General features: G+C 39.7%; 1 protein-coding gene across 4 annotated transcripts in view; it reads left to right on the top strand.

Annotated features, from left to right (window-relative positions):
• Window positions 1–19,033, top strand: part of DNAJC27 (DnaJ heat shock protein family (Hsp40) member C27) — a 34,263-nt gene that overhangs the window by 2,491 nt on the left and 12,739 nt on the right. For all 4 annotated transcript variants that reach the window (XM_058682705.1, XM_058682704.1, XM_058682707.1 and 1 more), the window contains exons 2-3: window positions 3,215–3,297; window positions 7,359–7,428. In XM_058682705.1, the coding sequence (XP_058538688.1) occupies window positions 3,215–3,297; window positions 7,359–7,428 (153 nt within the window). The remainder of the gene's footprint in view (window positions 1–3,214; window positions 3,298–7,358; window positions 7,429–19,033) is intronic.

Below are 19,033 nucleotides of genomic sequence, written 5' to 3'. Positions count from 1 at the left end.
CTCAGTCGGTTAAGTATCCAACTCTTGATTTTGGCTCAGGTCATGATCTCACGGTTTGTGAGATTGAGCCCTGAGTTGGACTCTGTGCTGACAACACACACACTTAAATACTGGTCCTCTAATTTCTATAGACAGATTCCCAGGGGTAGAATGCTGAGTAGCTATTTAGTAGCTATTGCCAATTGCTCTTCAAGAAATTGTACCAGCAGTATGCAGTTCCCCTATTTCCCGTAGTCCTGCCAACACAGGTATCGTCATTCTTTTAATGACTCCCAGTCTGGTTAGTGAGAAGTATTACTTTAATTTGCATTTCATGGACTACAGATGAAGGTGAGCACCTTTTCATATACTTACTGGATATTTGGATTTGCTCTTCTGGATAGTGCCCAATTTATACTCCCTACCCATTTTTCTATTGGATGATGTATCTTATCAATTTTTCTGGTTCAGGGATATCAGAGATAATAACTTTTTGCTGGTCATATGAATAATGACTATTTGTCTGGGTATGTTGTTTGCCTTTTAATATTTTTACATATATTTCTCCACATAATTGCTATTATTATTACTATTTCTATATATTCAAGTGTGCCTGTCCTTTCTTTGTGGTTCTTGTGTTTCCTTTCTTGGTTGAAAATGTTTCCTTAAGGTTGTACCTATGTTGCACATTTTTTCTGAAATTTTTGTTTCATTTTTAAATATTGAAATCACAAGTTCATCTGAATTTATTTTTGTATTTAGAGAAGTTAAGGGCCCAACTTGTGCAAGTGGCATTTTACTAAATAAATCATTCTTTTTCCCTTGACTTTATTTTTTTATTTGAGAGAGAGAGAGACAGAGAGAGAGAGAGAGAGAGAGACCGCACACACAAGTAGGGGAGAGGGGCAGAAGGAGAGAGAGAGAATCCCAACCAGGCTCCACACTCAGCATGGGGCTGGATGTGGGGCTTGATCCTAGGACACTGGGACCGTGACCTGAGCCGAAATCGAGAGTTGGATGTTCTACCAATTGAACCGCTCAGGCATACCTCCCCTTGATTTGAAATATCACCCCTGTCACCTTTTAAATTTCTTCTTTGAATGGGATCTATTTCTGGGCTGTCTGTTCTGTTCTACTGACCTATTTGTCTATTTGTCTATTATGCCAATATCATACTGTCTTGATTGGTTTCAGACTATATTTTAATATCTGTTAAGGCAGATTCCCTCCTCTTTGTACTGCCCCACCCCATTCCTCTTTTTCATATTTTGAGTATTTCTTCTCAGATAGTTGTTCTGCAAAAGTGCCTAAAAATATATTTAAGAAAAATAGTGAAAGCAAAAAATTCTATGTTACTTGGTTTATATGATCTTAAGGACCCTGTCTCTTTGTGTTATAGGGAGTGGTTATTAATACAATTACTTAAATGTGTGTCTCGTTAACCTCTTAGAACTAGTGTTTAAACAGTGTACTGGAGTTAAAGAACTGCCAGGCCCCTTAATTCATGAATCATTTAGAAAAAGGCCATATTCATTTTCATAGGCTATTGTGAGAGAAAACATTTGTGAAATGCTTTCAAGCTGTAAAATGCTTTTATTTTTTTTTTAATTTTTTAAAAATATTTATTTATTTTTGACAGAGAGAGACAGAGCATGAGCAGGGGAGGGGCAGAGAGAGGGAGACACAGAATCCAAAGCAGGCTCCAAGCTGTCAGCACAGAGCCCGACGCGGGGTTCGAACTCACAGACCCTCAGTGAGGTCATGACCTGAGCCGAAGTCGGCCGCTCAACCGACTGAGCCACCCAGGCTTCCCTCAAGCTGTAAAATGCTTTTAAAAGTGTAGCCTGTTAGCAGTAGTCACTCCAAAGAAGTTTTTCTTTCGGTTCACAATAAGCTTTTTAACTGCTTTTTAAATTGACCGTCCTGTTTAATTTAGGTTAACGTTCATCAGGGAAGGATTTGAGCAGAATAAACTTCATTACTAGCACTCCCAAGTAAATTAGAAGTTTCACGAGTGCTAAGGGTTGTTATTACTGGCACCGAGCAAATTTCATTGGCACTGAGTAAAAGAAAGAAGTAAAATACTGATGTGTGTCCTCAAGTAGTTTACTTTCTAGCTGAAGACATAAGAGGAGTATACACATGTGAAATGATAATTGACAATACAAAGCAATGTATGCCTGATGGTGTGTGTGTGTGTGTGTGTGTGTGTGTGTGTGTGTGTGTAAAATACGTGTGTCTATATTAGCATGTATGTGAAGTGCAAGAAGAGTTCAGATGCAGGCAAGGTCTCTTACAACCTGGTGCTCCAGTAAGGCTGGGCCTTAAAAGATAAGTAAGATTTGTAAAGAAGGGAGAAAGCTCATTCCAAGTAGAGGGAAAAAGTAATGATGAAAGTCAGGAAGTCAGATCTCTGGGAGTTTTGCAGAAATGGAAAGCATATATTAGAAAGGTTTAGACAAGGAACACAGATTAGGGCCAGATTATGGGAAACCTTGAATAAAGGATAAAGGAATTTGGATTTCAAACTTGGCAGTGAGAAGCCACTGAAGAGTTTTGAGTTAAGGAAGTGATGTCAGTGCTGTGTAGTATTGACTGAGGTTGGGAGGGAAGGAAGGCAGAAAGACCAATACAAAATTTCCTACAATTGCCTAGGAGTAGATGATGAGGATCTAAACCAAAGTGGTGTCAATGGGAATTGGAATGAGGAGAAAGAGGCAAGAAACATTTAAAAGATTTAGAAAGGCTCAGAATCAAGCATGGCTTTAAGATTCTGATCCTCCGTGGTTGGGAAAATGGTGGTGTTATTGACAGAACCAGGATGTCAGCAGGATGAACTGTTTTTATGTATAAGATTAGTTCATTTTTGGACATGTTGAATTTGAGGGAACGGCAGGACACCTCAGTACAAACTAGCCATAGTATTTGAAGATGTCGATCTGCTTTTGAGAAGGTCAAGGCTAAACATAGACATTTTGGTGGCATTGAAAGCATAAGAGTAAGTCTTCTAAACAAAAGAGCTCAAGGACTGAGAACTAAACTGAAAACATATTTGGTTTTAAGGGACGAATATTTAATTTTTCTTTAAAATTCTCACTTTTAGCATTTGTTTCAGTTTTTTGAAAATGCTTTCTTTCCCATTGTGGTGAATGAAGAAACCATAATGAAGGACTGTGCTTATTTTGTATGTTTCCAGAGTATATGTACTAAAAGAATGCATTTTTATGTTTTTTAGAGCTGTATCATAAAACGTTACTGTGAGAAAAGATTTGTGTCTAAATATCTTGCAACAATTGGAATTGACTATGGAGTCACAAAGTAAGTGCATTGTTTCTTTGGGCTTGAAAATTACATAGATTTGAGAATTTTTCTAAAATGATGTATCTTGAAATAGAGATTCTGAAGAAGGAAAGATAGGAATAAGAGACATTTACGGATATGTAGTGATCATATCAATTGTTTATCACTGAGCATGTTCTTTTTGCCAGGCCTTGCCTTCGCAAGGGATAGGTATAGGGTCTACAACAATGACGAAGTCAACAAAAAGCCTACCTAGCAGATGTATCTTTTTAGGAAACATGTTTCTATATAAACATGTCCTATTAGCAGGTGTGTTTATAGAGCATTTTGAGGTATTCTTTCCACAAAGTCTAAATAGTATGTCGAATATTTTCTATCAGAGGATTTCCTTTATTGGTTTATGATCTTTATAACCTATTGGTATCTAGCAAAAATGATCTGGGAGAAGGAAAATTAGGAGTAAGTGGGGATTTATCTCGAGATGAATCAAGGGTGGGTTGAGCCTGAGGAGATAGGCTTACATTAGCAGGAAATGATACCACCAAAGCGTGGAGTTAAGGTAGACTGCACACTCCCTGAAGGTGAAATTTCAGGTGCTCACCGTTCTGCCCTAACCTGCCCCCTCCTCTCTTATTCCCTTCCTTTACACACTTTACCTTCCATCCACACTGCACCGCTGCCCTTGTATTTCCCTAGCTCAGTGCAGTTATTCATTCATTCTGTCCACCTGAAATATCCTTTCCCCTCATCCCTCCATCAGACTCTTTGACGTGTTAAAATGCTCCTGTTCCCATAAGGCCTTGGAATACCTTCTTTATCAGTTAGGACTCTTTAGTTGCAAATGACAGAAATAATAAACTTCTGTATGCTATTTATGGTACTTATTTTAAATTGCCACATGTCATTATTATTTATATGTGTTTCATGTCTCCTGCTAGATTATAAGCCCCATGAAGAAGGAGCTATTAGAATAAGTCATTTCCAGGTGCCTGGCACAGTGCTTGTATGTAGTAGATACTCAAAAACTCTACTAGGTGAGATAGATATATCTAAAGAGGGGGTTTGTAAGATTAGACTGTGAGGGCAGCTTTTAAGAAGGTGGACTAAAGCGGTGAGGTTTGTCCATACTTCAGGGCATAGGATTTCATCAGTGATATGCCAGGATATCCTATTTAAGGCAGTGTTGTTTTGAATTCATGTAAGTAGCTAATTTATTCATCTAAGAAATGAGAATCACCATATTACGCCATAGAACTGTAGTGGTTCATTCAACAGACTATTCTTTTCTCTGGCTGAAATTTTTTTTGGAAAGCTGCTTGTCCCATGGTGTATCAGGAGGATATAACTGACAGAAACCTAACTCAAACCAAGTCAAGGAAAAAATAATAACGGTAATAACAACAACAATAATAAAGAATATTAATCAATTCACATAATCCAGTTATGAGGATGCTGTGCCTTAGAGATGGCTGGAACCAGGGACAGAATATAGCTATATAATTTACTACGTCTCTGTCCAGCTTTTAGCTTCCTCTGTATGGCTGCCAGCAGATCTCAGACTCACATTGTAAATTTTACCTCCAGAGAGGGACCAAAGCTAATATACAAATTTAAAAATCCTAGGGAAAGTTTTGATTGTTCAGGTGGGGACAGGTGCCTTTCCCCAGCTCATTTGGCTGTGGCCAACAGAGTGGGATCACTAAGAACATAGCAGAACTCATCTGAACCACAACTGGGAGAGGAAAGGGCTATACTCGTGGGTAGTCAAAATAACAGGTACCCATTCCGTCCCTCCTGTTATCTACATGGTGAAGCTCCATTCCAGCATATTGAAGAATTACTTGTAAAGTTTGTGAAAATGCAGATTCTTAGGGCCCACCAAGATTCTGGTTGGCTGGGTGTGAGGTGGGCACAGGAATCTGCATTTTTAACGGCCTCTCATAATAATGATGCAGGTGGTCTGCAGGCCACAACCTAGGAAAGCAAGACCTTGAGGTAGCGAATTACCATTTTTCTTCAGGTTAATTTCCTCTGTCTGGCATCTGAATAAAAATAACTTCTTTGAGTTTCAGTGTGAATACATTTGTGCATTCCTGACTTTATCCATTCTCAGCTGCTATCTCTTTAAGGCCAAATTTTCTAATATACATTGTCACACCAGGTCTTCTCCAAAGGCTCTCAGACTCTGTTGTTTTGTGTTGTTTTGCTGTTCTCACATTCTCTTTTATAAGGTGGGTCCTGATTTCACAGATGTTAAAATGAAAACAGATGTGCATCTTGGTTATTGATGAAATATGGTAGAGAGTTCAGGAATAAAATGATTAATGGTTAGCTCGATGTAAGTCTACAAGTAATATAAAACACCTGTAGGCATTATGGTTTCAGAACAGAAGGTGGGTGTAATAAACGTGGACAAGAGAATAATAATAATAAACAAACCCAGAGGTAGTGTAGGGCCGATGAGAGAAAGTACTGAAGTCCTTGTATTCTGTAGGAGGGAGTCATGTCAGTGCTGTCTAAACTGAAACATGTCACTGAAAAACATGATTCTAACCTGTTAACTTACTGTTAATAATCCCTATTCTTAACTTAGAGGGGTCTTTTAGGAAATACTTCTTGTGATGAAGAAAACATATTTAAAGTTCAATAATTCTACTTCACCTCAGTTTCTTTTTCCTTTTGTTACATTCAATACAAAGTAATAAATAAACATTAAATTTTTTTTTGAATTCAATACAAGTAAATTTTATACTTTTTATTTTAAAATAGTGTAATCCCATTTTGATAAAAACACTTGTGCTTCTCAGTCACGTCTGTGTATAGAAGAAGGCTGCCTTGGCATTCATCTATATTGATAAAGGCTTTTGCTGGGTGATAGGATTTGGGATAAATTTTGAACTTTCATCTTTGTATTTCTGTAGTGTTTGAAATACAATATTTCATTAATTTATTTTCCAACAATGGTTTTTCTTGAAAAAAATAAAAAGGGCAAGAGGCAAATATGCTATGATGTTGGCAGCATTTAATTCTAATATGAATGGTTGTTCTTTCCCCTTTTGTTCTTTTCTCTATTTTAATTTTTTTTAAAGAGAGAGGGTGCAAGTGAGTGAGGGGCAGAAAGAGAGGGAGAGAGAATCCAACAAGGGGCAGACAGAGAGAGAACGGGGAAGCAGGGCTCTAGCTCACTCGATGTGGGGCTCAAACTCACGAACCATGAGATCATGGCCTGAGACAAAGTCAGATGCTTAACCACTGAGCCACACGGGCACCCTTAAAATTTTTGAAAAACGAGTTGACTATAGCTCTTGCTCAATGAAGGTCACAAGAAGATCACACAGACGTTAATAAAATACACCTTAATTATTGTTCTGCATGGTAAGCAAGCATAGCTGGGAGTAATTAAGATGTCTTGCCAGGTGAAAGAAAATATTTTGTCTTCCTTCCTCTTACTCCTACTTGTCCCAAATCAGTTTTCTTAGTCTCACAGTAAAAGCCACCATTTGATAGTAAAAGGGTATGGCCTGAAATATCTTGAGATAAGCTGAAAGTAAATGAGGGTGTTTATTACAGGTGGGTTCAGTGTCTTTATTTTTATTTTTTTATTTATTATTATTTTTTTAATATGAAATTTATTGTCAAATTGGTTTCCATACAACACCCAGCGCTCATCCCAAAAGGTGCCCTCCTCAATACCCATCACCCACCCTCCCCTCCCTCCCACCCCCCATCAGCCCTCAGTTTGTTCTTAGTTTTTAAGAGTCTCTTATGCTTTGGCTCTCTCCCACTCTGACCTCTTTTTTGTTTTTTGTTTTTTCCTTCCCCTCCCCCATCGGTTTCTGTTAAGTTTCTCAGGATCCACATAAGAGTGGGTTCAGTGTTTTTAAAATAAGGAGGCAAGATGATCTGCCAAGTTGCTGGCTTCTGTTGTAAAGATTATCTAAAATCAAGAAAAGGCACTAAGAAAGCCTCTTATATTTCATACACATACCTTTTTGAAATGTATAAATGGCATAAATGATATTAATGAGAACGCAGAAACCATAACCTTCTTTGGAATTGTTTCCATTTGAACATTTCAGGGTACAAGTCAGAGACCGAGAAATCAAAGTGAACATCTTTGATATGGCTGGCCATCCCTTCTTCTATGAGGTAAGAAAGCCTTTTTGAGAAAACCAACATCCAGTATTGTCAGTGGATTCAGGGAAAGATCCTGAGTTACCTGAAACGACCAATATTCAAATCACGTATAAAATTAGGTGAATTTAGCTGGTGTTCGTGGCTTCCTTTCTGAGCCTAAACTTCATAGAAACCCATTGGTCTTTTGTTCCATTCCCTCAAACTGTGGTAGGAAAGTTCATTGCTAATGTTTCAAACACGTTTTAACTTTCAAAGGACTGTTGCTTTTAACTTTGTACCTTAGCCCAGAATGTGACAGGATAATTATATTCATACTTGGACTTAAGAATTCAGCAATGCGACTTCTTTCATAGCACAGTACTAGAGTGAGCTTTCCAGTTCACTCTGCAGCCTTACGTGTTACCTCTCTGGAGAGAGTCCCACCTGCTTTACTTTGTCTTCTTGTCCTGAGTAGTCTCAAAGTGAATCTCATGGCCATTCTCTTTTGTTTTTCCTTCCTTGGGTTATTGATTTTCCCTGAAGAGGCTCTCTGTTCTTTTCTAGTTTGGGCCATTTCACTTCTGCTATTTATTATTCCCTTCCTTCTACTTGCTTTGTGTTTCTTTTGCTCTTATTCTGGGTTCTTTATGTGGGAGCTTAGATTATTGATTTGAGACTTTCTGCGTTTTTGATGTGTGTGTTTGGTGCTATCAGTTCCCCTCTCAGCACTGCTTAGCTGTGTCCCACACATTTTGATATGTTGTATTTTCAATTTCATTAATATTTCATCTTATTCATTCAATGTGTTTTTTTTTTTAATTTCTCTTGAGACTTTCTGTTTGAACTATGGGTTATTTAGAAGTGCGTTGTTTAGTTTCCAAGTGTTAGAGATTTTTTGGTTATCTTCCTGTTATTAATTTCTGGTTTGAGTCCATTGTGATCAGAGAACACACTGTATGATTTTGATTTCTTTTAAATTTGTTGAGGTTTTTTTCATGACCCAGGGTATGGTCTATCTTGGTCTTCCGTGGGCACTTGAAAAGATGTGTATTCTGCTATTGTTGGATGGAGAGCTCTATAAATATTTATTAGGTCTTGTTGGTCAGTGATATTGTTGAATTCTTTTATATTCTTGCTGATCTTTTGTTTGGTTGTTCTATCGATTACTGAGAGAGGGGTATTAAAGTCTCCAACTATAACTGTGGACTTGTCTGTTTCACTTCTATCGTATTTGCTTTATATGTGTTGCAACTCTGTTATTTGGTACATACATATTTATGATTGCTATGTCTTCATTATATAGTTTTATTTTTATATAATGCCCCCTCTGTCTCTGTAATCATTTTTGCTCTGATGTCTACTTTATCTGATATCAATATAGCCAATTTTTGCTTTCCTTTAATGTTTGCATGATATATCCTTTTCTATCTTTTTACTTTCAGTCTGCTTATATCATTGTATTTGAAGTAACTGTCTTGTAGACATGGGTCATGTTTTTCAATCTATTATGCCAATTTCTGTCCTTTAATTGAAATCTTTAGACCACTTACGTTTAATGTAATTATGAATATATTAGGGTACAAGTCTGCCATTTATTTTTCATTTTCTGTTTGTTCTGTTTTCCAGTTCTCTGTTTTCTGTTCCCTGCCATCTATGGGTTAGTCGAACACTTTTTGAATTCCATTCGATTTGTCCATAGTGTTTTTTTTTTTTTCTGAAAGTAATTAAATTGGATTTTATTTTATTATTTATTTGTTTATTTATTTAATATGAAACTTATTGTCAAATTGGTTTCCATACAACACCCAGTGCTCATCCCAAAAGGTGCCCTCCTCAATACCCATCACCCACCCTCCCCTCCTCCCACCCCCCATCAACCCTCAGTTTGTTCTCAGTTTTTAAGAGTCTCTTATGTTTTGGCTCCCTCCCTCTCTAACCTTTTTTTTTTCCCTTCCCTTCCCCCATGGTCTTCTGTTAAGTTTCTCAGGATCCACATAAGAGTGAACACATATGGTATCCGTCTTTCTCTGTATGACTTATTTCACTTAGCATAACATTCTCCAGTTCCATCCACGTTGCTACAAAAGGCTATATTTCGTTCTTTCTTATTGCCACGTAGTATTCCATTGTGTATATAAACCACAATTTCTTTATCCATTCATCAGTTGATGGACATTGAGGCTCTTTACATAATTTGGCTATTGTTGAAAGTACCGCTATAAACATTGGGGTACAAGTGCCCCTATGCATCAGCACTCCTGTATCCCTTGGGTAAATTCCTAGCAGTGCTATTGCTGGGTCCTAGGGTAGATCTATTTTTAATTTTTTGAGGAACCTCCACACTATTTTCCAGAGCGGCTGCACCAGTTTGCATTCCCACCAACAGTGCAAGAGGGTTCCCGTTTCTCCACATCCTCGCCAGCATCTATAGTCTCCTGATTTGTTCATTTTGGCCACTCTGACTGGCGTGAGGTGATATCTGAGTGTGGTTTTGATTTGTATTTCCCTGATGAGGAGCGACGTTGAGCATCTTTTCATGTGCATGTTGGCCATCCGGATGTCTTCTTTAGAGAAGTGTCAATTCATGTTTTCTGCCCATTTCTTCCCTGGATTATTTGTTTTTCGGGTGTGGGGTTTGGTGAGCTCTTTATAGATTTTGGATCCTAGACTTTTGTCTGATATGTCATTTGCAAATATCTTTTCCCATTCTGTTGGTTGCCTTTTAGTTTTGTTGATTGTTTCCTTTGCAGTGCAGAAGCTTTTTATCTTCATGAGGTCCCATAGGTCTTCAATTTCCTTCATAAACTTTCTATAGTTTTCAGCATACAGATCTTTTACATCTTTGGTTAGATTTATTCCTAGGTATTTTATGCTTCTTGGTGCAATTGTGAATGGGATCAGTTTCTTTATTTGTCTTTCTGTTGCTTCATTATTAGTGTATAAGAATGCAACTGATTTCTGTACGTTGATTTTGTATCTTGAGACTTTGCTGAATTCATGTATCAGTTCTAGCAGACTTTTGGTGGAATCTGTCGGGTTTTCCATGTATAATATCATGTCATCTGCAAAAAGCGAAAGCTTGACTTCATCTTTGCCAATTTTGATGCCTTTGATTTCCTTTTGTTGTCTGATTGCTGATGCTAGCACTTCCAACACTATGTTAAACATCAGTGGTGAGAGTGGACCTGTCGTGTTCCTGATCTCAGGGGGAAAGCTCTCAGTTTTTCCCCCATTGAGGATGATATTAGCTGTGGGCTTTTCATAAATGGCTTTTATGATGTTTAAGTATGTTCCCTCTATCCCGACCTTCTCGAGGGTCTTTATTAAGAAAGGATGCTGAATTTTGTCAAATGCTTTTTCTGCATCAATTGACAGGATCATATGGTTCTTATCTTTTCTTGTATTGATGTGATGTATCACATTGATTGATTTGCGAATGTTGAACCAGCCCTGCATCCCAGGAATGAATCCCACTTGATCATGGTGAATAATTCTTTTTATATGCTGTTGAATTTGACTTGCTAGTATCTTGTTGAGAATTTTTGCATCCATATTCATCAGGGATATTGGCCTATAGTTCTCTTTTTTTGCTGGGTCTCTGTCTGCTTTAGGAATCAAAGTAATGCTGGCTTCATAGAATGAGTCTGGAAGTTTTCCTTCCCTTTCTATTTTTTGGAACAGCTTGAGAAGGATAGGTATTATCTCTGCTTTAAATGTCTGGTAGAATTCCCCTGGGAAGCCATCTGGTCGTGGACTCTTATTTGTTGGGAGATTTTTGATAACTGATTCAATTTCTTCACTGGTTATGGGTCTTTTCAAGTTTTCTATTTCTTCCTGTTTGAGTTTTGGAAGTGTGTGGGTGCTTAGGAATTTGTCCATTTCTTCCAGGCTGTCCAGTTTGTTGGCAAATAATTTTTCATAGTATTCCCTGATAATTGCTTGTATTGCTGAGGGATTGGTTGTCATAATTCCATTTTCATTCATGATTTTATCTATTTGGGTCATCTCCCTTTTCTTTTTGAGAAGCCTGGCTAGAGGTTTGTCAATTTTGTTTATTTTTTCAAAAAACCAACTCTTGGTTTCGTTGATCTGCTCTACAGTTTTTTTAGATTCTATATTGTTTATTTCTGCTCTGATCTTTATTATTTCTCTTCTGCTGCTGGGTTTGGGGTATCTTGGCTGTTCTGCTTCTATTTCCTTTAGGTGTGCTATTAGATTTTGTATTTGGGATTTTTCTTGTTTCTTGAGATAGGCCTGGATTGTAATGTATTTTCCTCTCAGGACTGACTTCACTGCATGCCAGAGTGTTTGGATTATTGTGTTTTCATTTTCATTTGTTTCCATATATTTTTTACTTTCTTCTCTGATTGCCTGGTTGACCCATTCATTCTTTAGTAGGGTGTTCTTTAACCTCCATGCTTTTGGAGGTTTTCCAGACTTTTTCCTGTGGTTGATTTCAAGCTTCATAGCGTTGTGGTCTGAAAGTGTGCATGGTATGATCTCAATTCTTATATACTTATGAAGGGCTATTTTGTGACCCAATATGTGATCAATCTTGGAGAATGTTCCATGTTACTCGAGAAGAAAGTATATTCTGTTGCTTTGGGATGCAGAGTTCTAAATATATCTGTCAAGTCCATCTGTTCCAATGTATCATTCAGGGCCCTTGTTAATTTATTGATCCTGTGTCTAGATGATCTATCCATTACTGTAAGTGAAGTATTAAAGTCCCCTGCAATTACCACATTCTTATCAATGAGGTTGCTTATGTTTGTGATTAATTGCTTTATATATTTGGGGGCTCCCGTATTCGGCGCATAGACATTTATAATTGTTAGCTCTTCCTGATGGATAGACCCTGTAATTATTATATAATGCCCTTCTTCATCTCTTGTTACAGCCTTTAATTTAAAGTCTAGTTTGTCTGATATAAGTATGGCTACTCCAGCTTTCTTTTGACTTCCAGTAGCATGATAGATAGTTCTCCATCCCCTCACTTTCAATCTGAAAGTGTCCTCAGGTCTAAAATGAGTCTCTTGTAGACAGCAAATAGATGGGTCTTGTTTTTTTATCCATTCTGATACCCTGTGTCTTTTGGTTGGCGCATTTAGTCCATTTACATTCAGTGTTATAGAAAGATATGGGTTTAGAGTATCGTGATGTCTGTAGGTTTCATGCTTATAGTGATGTCTCTGGTACTTTGTGGTCCTTGCAACATTTCACTTATAGAATCCCCCTTAGGATCTCTTGTAGGGCTGGTTTAGTGGTGATGAATTCCTTCAGTTTTTGTTTGTTTGGGAAGACCTTTATCTCTCCTTCTATTCTGAATGACAGACTTACTGGATAAAGGATTCTCGGCTGCATAGTTTTCTGTTCATCACATGGAAGATTTCCTGCCATTCCTTTCTGGCCTGCCAAGTTTCAGTAGATAGGTCTGTCACTAGTCTTATCAGTCTCCCTTTATATGTTAGAGCATGTTTATCCCTAGCTGCTTTCAGAATTTTCTCTTTATCCTTGTATTTTGCCAGTTTCACTATGATATGTTACAATTCAAGTTACGTCTGAAGGGAGTTCTCTGTGCCTCTTGGATTTCAATGGCTTTTTCCTTCCCCAGATCAGGGAAGTTCTCAGCTATGATTCCTATTATACGGATATTGTTGCGTTTGATTGCATCACTTAGTTCTCTAATTCTCCCCTCATAGTCCCGGATTTTTTTATCTCTTTTTTTCTCAGCTTCCTCTTTTTCCATAATTTTATCTTCTAATTCACCTATTCTCTCCTCTGCCTCTTCAATCCAAGCTGTGGTCGCCTCCATTTTATTTTGCACCTCATTTATAGCTTTTTTTAGCTCCTCATGACTATTTCTTAGTCCCCTGATCTCTGTAGCAATAGATTCTCTGCTGTCCTCTATACTTTTTTCAAACCCAGCAATTAATTTTATGACTATCATTCTAAATTCATGTTCCGTTATATTGCTTAAATCGTTTTTGATAAATTCGTTAGCTCTCTCTACTTCCTGGAGTTTCTTTTGAGGAGAATTCTTACGTTTTGTCATTTTGGATAGTCCCTGGGGTGATGTGGAACTGCAGGGCACTTCCCCTGTGCTGTCTGGAGTAACTTGTATTGGTGGGTGGGGCCGCGGTCGGACCTGATGTCTGTCCCCAACCCACTGCTGGGGCCACAGTCAGACTGGTGTGTACCTTGTCTTCCCCTCTCCCAGGGGCAGGATTCACTGTGGAATGGTGCGGACCATTGCACACTGCCAGGCTTGTGGTGCTGCTTTGATGGGATCTGGCGTATTAGCCGGGGTGGATCCGCAAGGTGCACAGGGGCAGGAGGGGCAGGCTCAGATCGCTTTGCCATTGGTGGTCCCCTGCGGGAGGGGCCCTGCAGCACCAGGAGGGAGGCTCACCTGTCAGAGGGATGGATCCACAGAAGCACAGTGTTGGGTGTTTGCACGGTGCAAGCAAGTTTGATGACGGGAACTGTTCACTTTGGGGTTTCGGCTGGGGGATGGGAGAGGGAAATGGTGCTGGCCAGCGCCTTTGTTCCCCGCTGAGCTGAGCTCTGTCTTCCAGGGCTCAACACCTCTCCCTCCTGGTGTCCTCTCGCCCTCCCGCTCTCCGAGCAGAGCTGTTGACTTTTAACATTCCAGGTGTTAAGTCCCGCTGGCTGTCAGAACTCACGCAGTCCGGCCCCTCCGCTTTTGCAAGCCAGACTCGGGGGCTCTGCCCTGCCGGGTGGGCTGCCCCTCCACCGCCCCGGCTCCCTCCCGCCACGTCCGTGTAGTGCGTACCGCCTCTCCGCCCTTCCTACCCTCTTCCATGGGCCTCTTGTTTATGCTTGGCTGCGGAGAGTCTGTTTTGCTAGTCTTCTGGCGGTTTTCTGGGTGATTTAGGCAGGTGTGGGTGGAATCTAAGTGATCAGCAGGACGAGGTGAGCCCAGCGTCCTCCTACGCCGCCATCTTCTCAAACTCCTCCATAGTGTTTTTGAATAAATCTCTCTGAATGGCCGCATTAGTGGGTGGTCTAGTTATAACACTATTTAAATTATCACAGTCTTCTGATATCATCATTTTAACAGTTTGAGTGGAATTGTAGAAACTTTTCCTCCCTTTGCATCTCTTTATCTTCCCCCATTTATGATTGTCTTAAAATTTTCTCTCTATACCTTTAGAACTGCATGAGACAGTGTTTAATCTTTGCTTAACTGTCACACATAATTTAGAAAACTCAAGAAGGAAAGAAAGCCTGTTATATTCACTCATATTTTTGTTTACTCTGATCTTTCACCCTTCGCTGTATTCCATACTCCTTCTTCATCATTTCCTTTCTATTTAAAGAACTTCCTTTAGCCATTCTCTTAGCATAAGTCTACTGACAACAGATTCTCTCCTAGTTTTCTTTGATTGAGATTGTCTCAATTTCCCATTTGTGCCTGAAGAATATTTTTTCTTGTTATAGGGTTCTGCGTTGATATTTCTTTTTTTTTTTTTTTTTTTTCAGCACTTGAAAAATAGTGTACTTCTTTCCTTTGGCCTCCATGGATTCTGATGAGAAATCTGCCCCTTTGGCTACAGAGAACAGGCTTTTGTTGGGCTTTTATTTGTCTGTACCCATTGACATTTCTAAGTTGTACTTCTTCAGTTACATATCTTAGATATATGAGGCAAAAGAAAATCCGGGAAACTTACCACTGTGTCATTCATTGGGCCTCGAGGTCCCTAGCTTATCTGCTTTCTTCTCTCTACCTTCCAATGTCTTCTTATATAGGTTTTATATATAACACTCGGGGTTTTTTACCTGTACTTAGCAGGAAGAATAGGGAAAAGTATATCTACTCTATCTTCCTGGAAAAAAAAATAATAATGTAATGCCTGTAAAATCTTCCATCTTGTGAATATACCCAAATATATAGGTAAAATGAATTATTTTTTTAATGTTTATTTAGTTTTGAGAGAGAGAGAGAGAGAGAGAGAGAGCAAGCAGGAGAGGGCCAGAGAGAGAGGGGGGCAGAGGATCCAAACAAAGCAGGCTCCATGCTGACAGTAGAGAGCCCAACACGGGGCTCGAACCCACGAACTATGAGATCATGACCTGAGCCAAAACCAAGAATCAGATGCTCAACCGACTGAGCCACCCAGGTGCCCCTAAAATGAAATCTTTTTAAATGTGGAGGCTTATACTTTACAAGTATAGAGTACTGTCAGTGAAAAAAGAACAGAAGTTCTAGATTACCACAAACTTGACACAGATTCTAATTACTGGAAATGCTAGAATAAATCTTAGATTTCTTCAAAGTCATAAAAATGGAGAGTTAGAAAATGTCTGAGAATTAATGTGGTCCAGCTTCTTTCTGCCCATTGTAGGATTTCTTTCTGTAGCATTCCTGATCAATGGCCATCATTCATTCACCTCATACCAATATGCCAGTTTCTGTGTTGGCCACTGGTAATACATAGCCCCTGTCCACATGGAACATAAATATGTCAGAGCACAACATGTTGCACAAATGACCAATTGCTTAGGAGCATTTAATATCCAGCCCTAGCTTATCTGGGAGGACAGGAAGTCTTGTTGAAGGAAACAATGTTTATATTGAGCATTGATGGATAAGTAAGGATTACGTAGATTGGTGGGAATCCAGGGATGGTACACGGGATAGTTTTGAGTGGTACAGACTGAATAGTTTGGAGAATGAATGTCTCTAATGATGGGGTCGCACTGCTTCACAAGTTCATCCTTTATAGAGTTAAAAACTCTAGATTAACGGCTCCCTTATGAAGGCTGCCTTCCTTTGACGTTCAGTATTAATTCTGGCCTTGTTTTTGGAGCAACATACTGAGTCTGTGCTTTCTAATATTTGTTAATCTGGTCTTTTTCAGGTAAAATATTTTCTAGTCCTGCCCCAGCTGGGCCTATCAGCATCCTTTGTGGGTAATTTCTAGTTAGTTGATAGGGAGCTGGGGACCGAACATAACATTCCAGATTGTCTAATGAAAAACACGGAGTGTTCCTTTACTTCCTACCATTAGACACCAGACTTCAGTCAATGCAACCTGAAATTATAATAGCTTTTTTTCAGCAGCTTAAAAAAGATAGAAGCATAATTAATAGAAGCTCCTTGAAATCACCACTTCTGAAGTACCTTTTCTCTGAATAGCTTTGATTTCTCCTTTTTTGTCAAATAGTTGGCTGGCTGCAGCTCAAACCCTCCTTTTTGACAAGACCGAAGCCGTCTTCTTCCTAAGTCCCAAGCTGCCCAAAGTATACTTTTGCTCAGCACACACCTGGTTTTGAAGCACCCATAGCCATTCTCATGATCCCTGACTTCCCCTAGTCCTTGAGGCCTGTCCTCCATTGAAGCTTCTGTTGTCATCTGTCCTCCAGACAGGTTTACCCAAAGGGTCTGCTGACAAAGGACAGTCGCTTAGAGTGTGAGACAGCACTCTCCAAGGAAATGTCAGAGAGGATTGTGAGGGAATGGCGGGCCTGTATCTTACCAGCAGTCCTGCTTCCACTGATGTACACAACTATATTCTGGGGCTTGTTGGTAGGAGTTACATGGTCTATAGAAACCTCTTGAGGCCCGAGTGATATTAAACTAGCAGCTTTCTCTGACCTATAAGCTGGAAAGTTTGCCATCTTTGCTTTAAGAAATAATCCCGATTCCCTTAGCATCCTATTTAATTAAACTTTGGATGCAGCAAGACTTCCAGGACTAATATTAGAAAGCTGTTTTGGGAGATGAGAATAATAGAACTGTAGGGGACCATTGAGGCATCGACTTTGACCTTTTTGTTTTTACAGATGAGGAAGCGAAAGCTTGAGGTCATAAAGCCACTTACTTAAGATTACAGAGGTAACTAGCTGCTGAGCCCAGACTTGAACTTGAGTCAGTTGAAAGAGAAATCCGTGGGGCTTGCCTAAGTCTCTGTTTACACGCAAATCTCCCTCTGGATAACATCATTTGCATCTTGGAATTCGTTCCTTTCCCCTTTGGCCTCTACTTTCATTCCTGACGTTCAGCTATTCTTTTTTATTTTTTTTAATGTTTATTCATTTTTGAGAGACAGAGAGACAGAGCATGAGCGGGGAAGGGGCAGAGAGAGGGAGACACACAGAATCTGAAGCAGGCTCTAGGCTCTGAGCTGTCAGTGCAGAGCCCGACGCGGGGCTTGAACTCACGAACTGCGAGATCATGACCTGAGCTGAAGTTGGACACTCAACCGACTGAGCCACCGAGGCGCCCCCTGACATTCAGCTATTCTTGATTTAAAATGTCTCAAATACTTTCACCTGCTAGGCCCTGTTGGCGACACAAAGATGGACGTATCAGGATGCATGCCTTCACATTCTTACAGTCTAGTGGGGAAGGCAGCTGTATATGCTACCAACTATAAAACTAGACAGGAAGTGATAACGAGTGCTACTGGAAGCACAGAGCCTGTGGTGTTTCAGGGATGAAGAAGTTAGATTCTGTTTGGCAGGGGTAGGAGGTTAGATGATGAGGCACGGGGCAGAGAAAAACTACATGAAAGATACGGTGTTATAGCTAAACTTGAAAGATTGAAGGTAAAGAGGTGTCTGTTTCCAGGTGGAATTAGGTTTGGGGAAAGAGAGATTATCCAGTTTGAAGTGCAGTGGGTAGGAGGAGGGTAGGACTGGAAAGTTGGTGGAGGACTGATCAGAAACTTTTAACGTCAATGAAAAGAATTTGAACTTTAGGAGGTTGGCAGTAGGGAAACACTAAAGAATTTTTGAACCAGGGCTCTCAAAAGATAAATACACAGTATGTATAATGTTGCTGGGGAGATTACTTAGAAAATTCTTGGACTGGTAGTCAAGAGATAGTGTAATGTTGGCAAGTGGAAATGGAAAGGAAGTGACAGGTGCAGGAAATATGGCAGAGGAAGCTTCTACAGGATTGTTTGTCCCTGATGTGCAAAAAGGCAGAGGAAAGCAGCAAAGGTTAACGCTAGGCTTTCAATCCACGTGACTCAGAGAATGGTGTGCCCCTATTATGACTAGAAGTTCAAGGGAAGGAAGAGATTGGGAAGGAGTAAGATGGAGGCTTTTCTGTTGTACACATTGAATTTGAGATTCTGGCAGGACATTCAGCAGGAAGAGTCTAGAGCTAATTGGAAATGCAGGTCTGCGAGAACAGATGAAAAGGCTCACCTTGCAGGATCTCACAGTTGAAACTGTGCAGGTGGCTGGTGTTGCTGAGTTGGGAGGAAGGATGGAAGAAGAAAGTGTGAGGGCCCGGGACAGGATTTGGGGAAGGATGGTGGCAGGCTGGAGCGGGAGCAATGGAGAGAGGAGGAGTTGGTAAAAGACCAGTTAAGAACCTGGAGAAGGTGGTGTTTGGGAGCCAAGGCAACATGAGTTTCAGGAAAGAAGGGAGAGGCCCGTTTTCACTACTGCGGGCGGGCTGAGGACCATGAGGACTGGGGAGAAGACTCTTGCCGTTCATCACTTTACATTCTTTATGGTTTTGTTGGTCTTAATTGTAGAGGATAGCTTCTTCTGTTTCTGCAAATTAGTAGGCATAGGCAGTCTTGGTTCAGGTGTCTATCTATACTCAGAAACCTAAACTTCATGCCTGATGCGTGTAAGATGTCTTCATTTCTTACCG

This window comes from Neofelis nebulosa, chromosome 9 (genome assembly GCF_028018385.1).
Source record: "Neofelis nebulosa isolate mNeoNeb1 chromosome 9, mNeoNeb1.pri, whole genome shotgun sequence".
Taxonomy (NCBI): Eukaryota; Metazoa; Chordata; class Mammalia; order Carnivora; family Felidae; genus Neofelis; species Neofelis nebulosa.
This window is presented reverse-complemented; position numbering and strand designations above follow the sequence as displayed.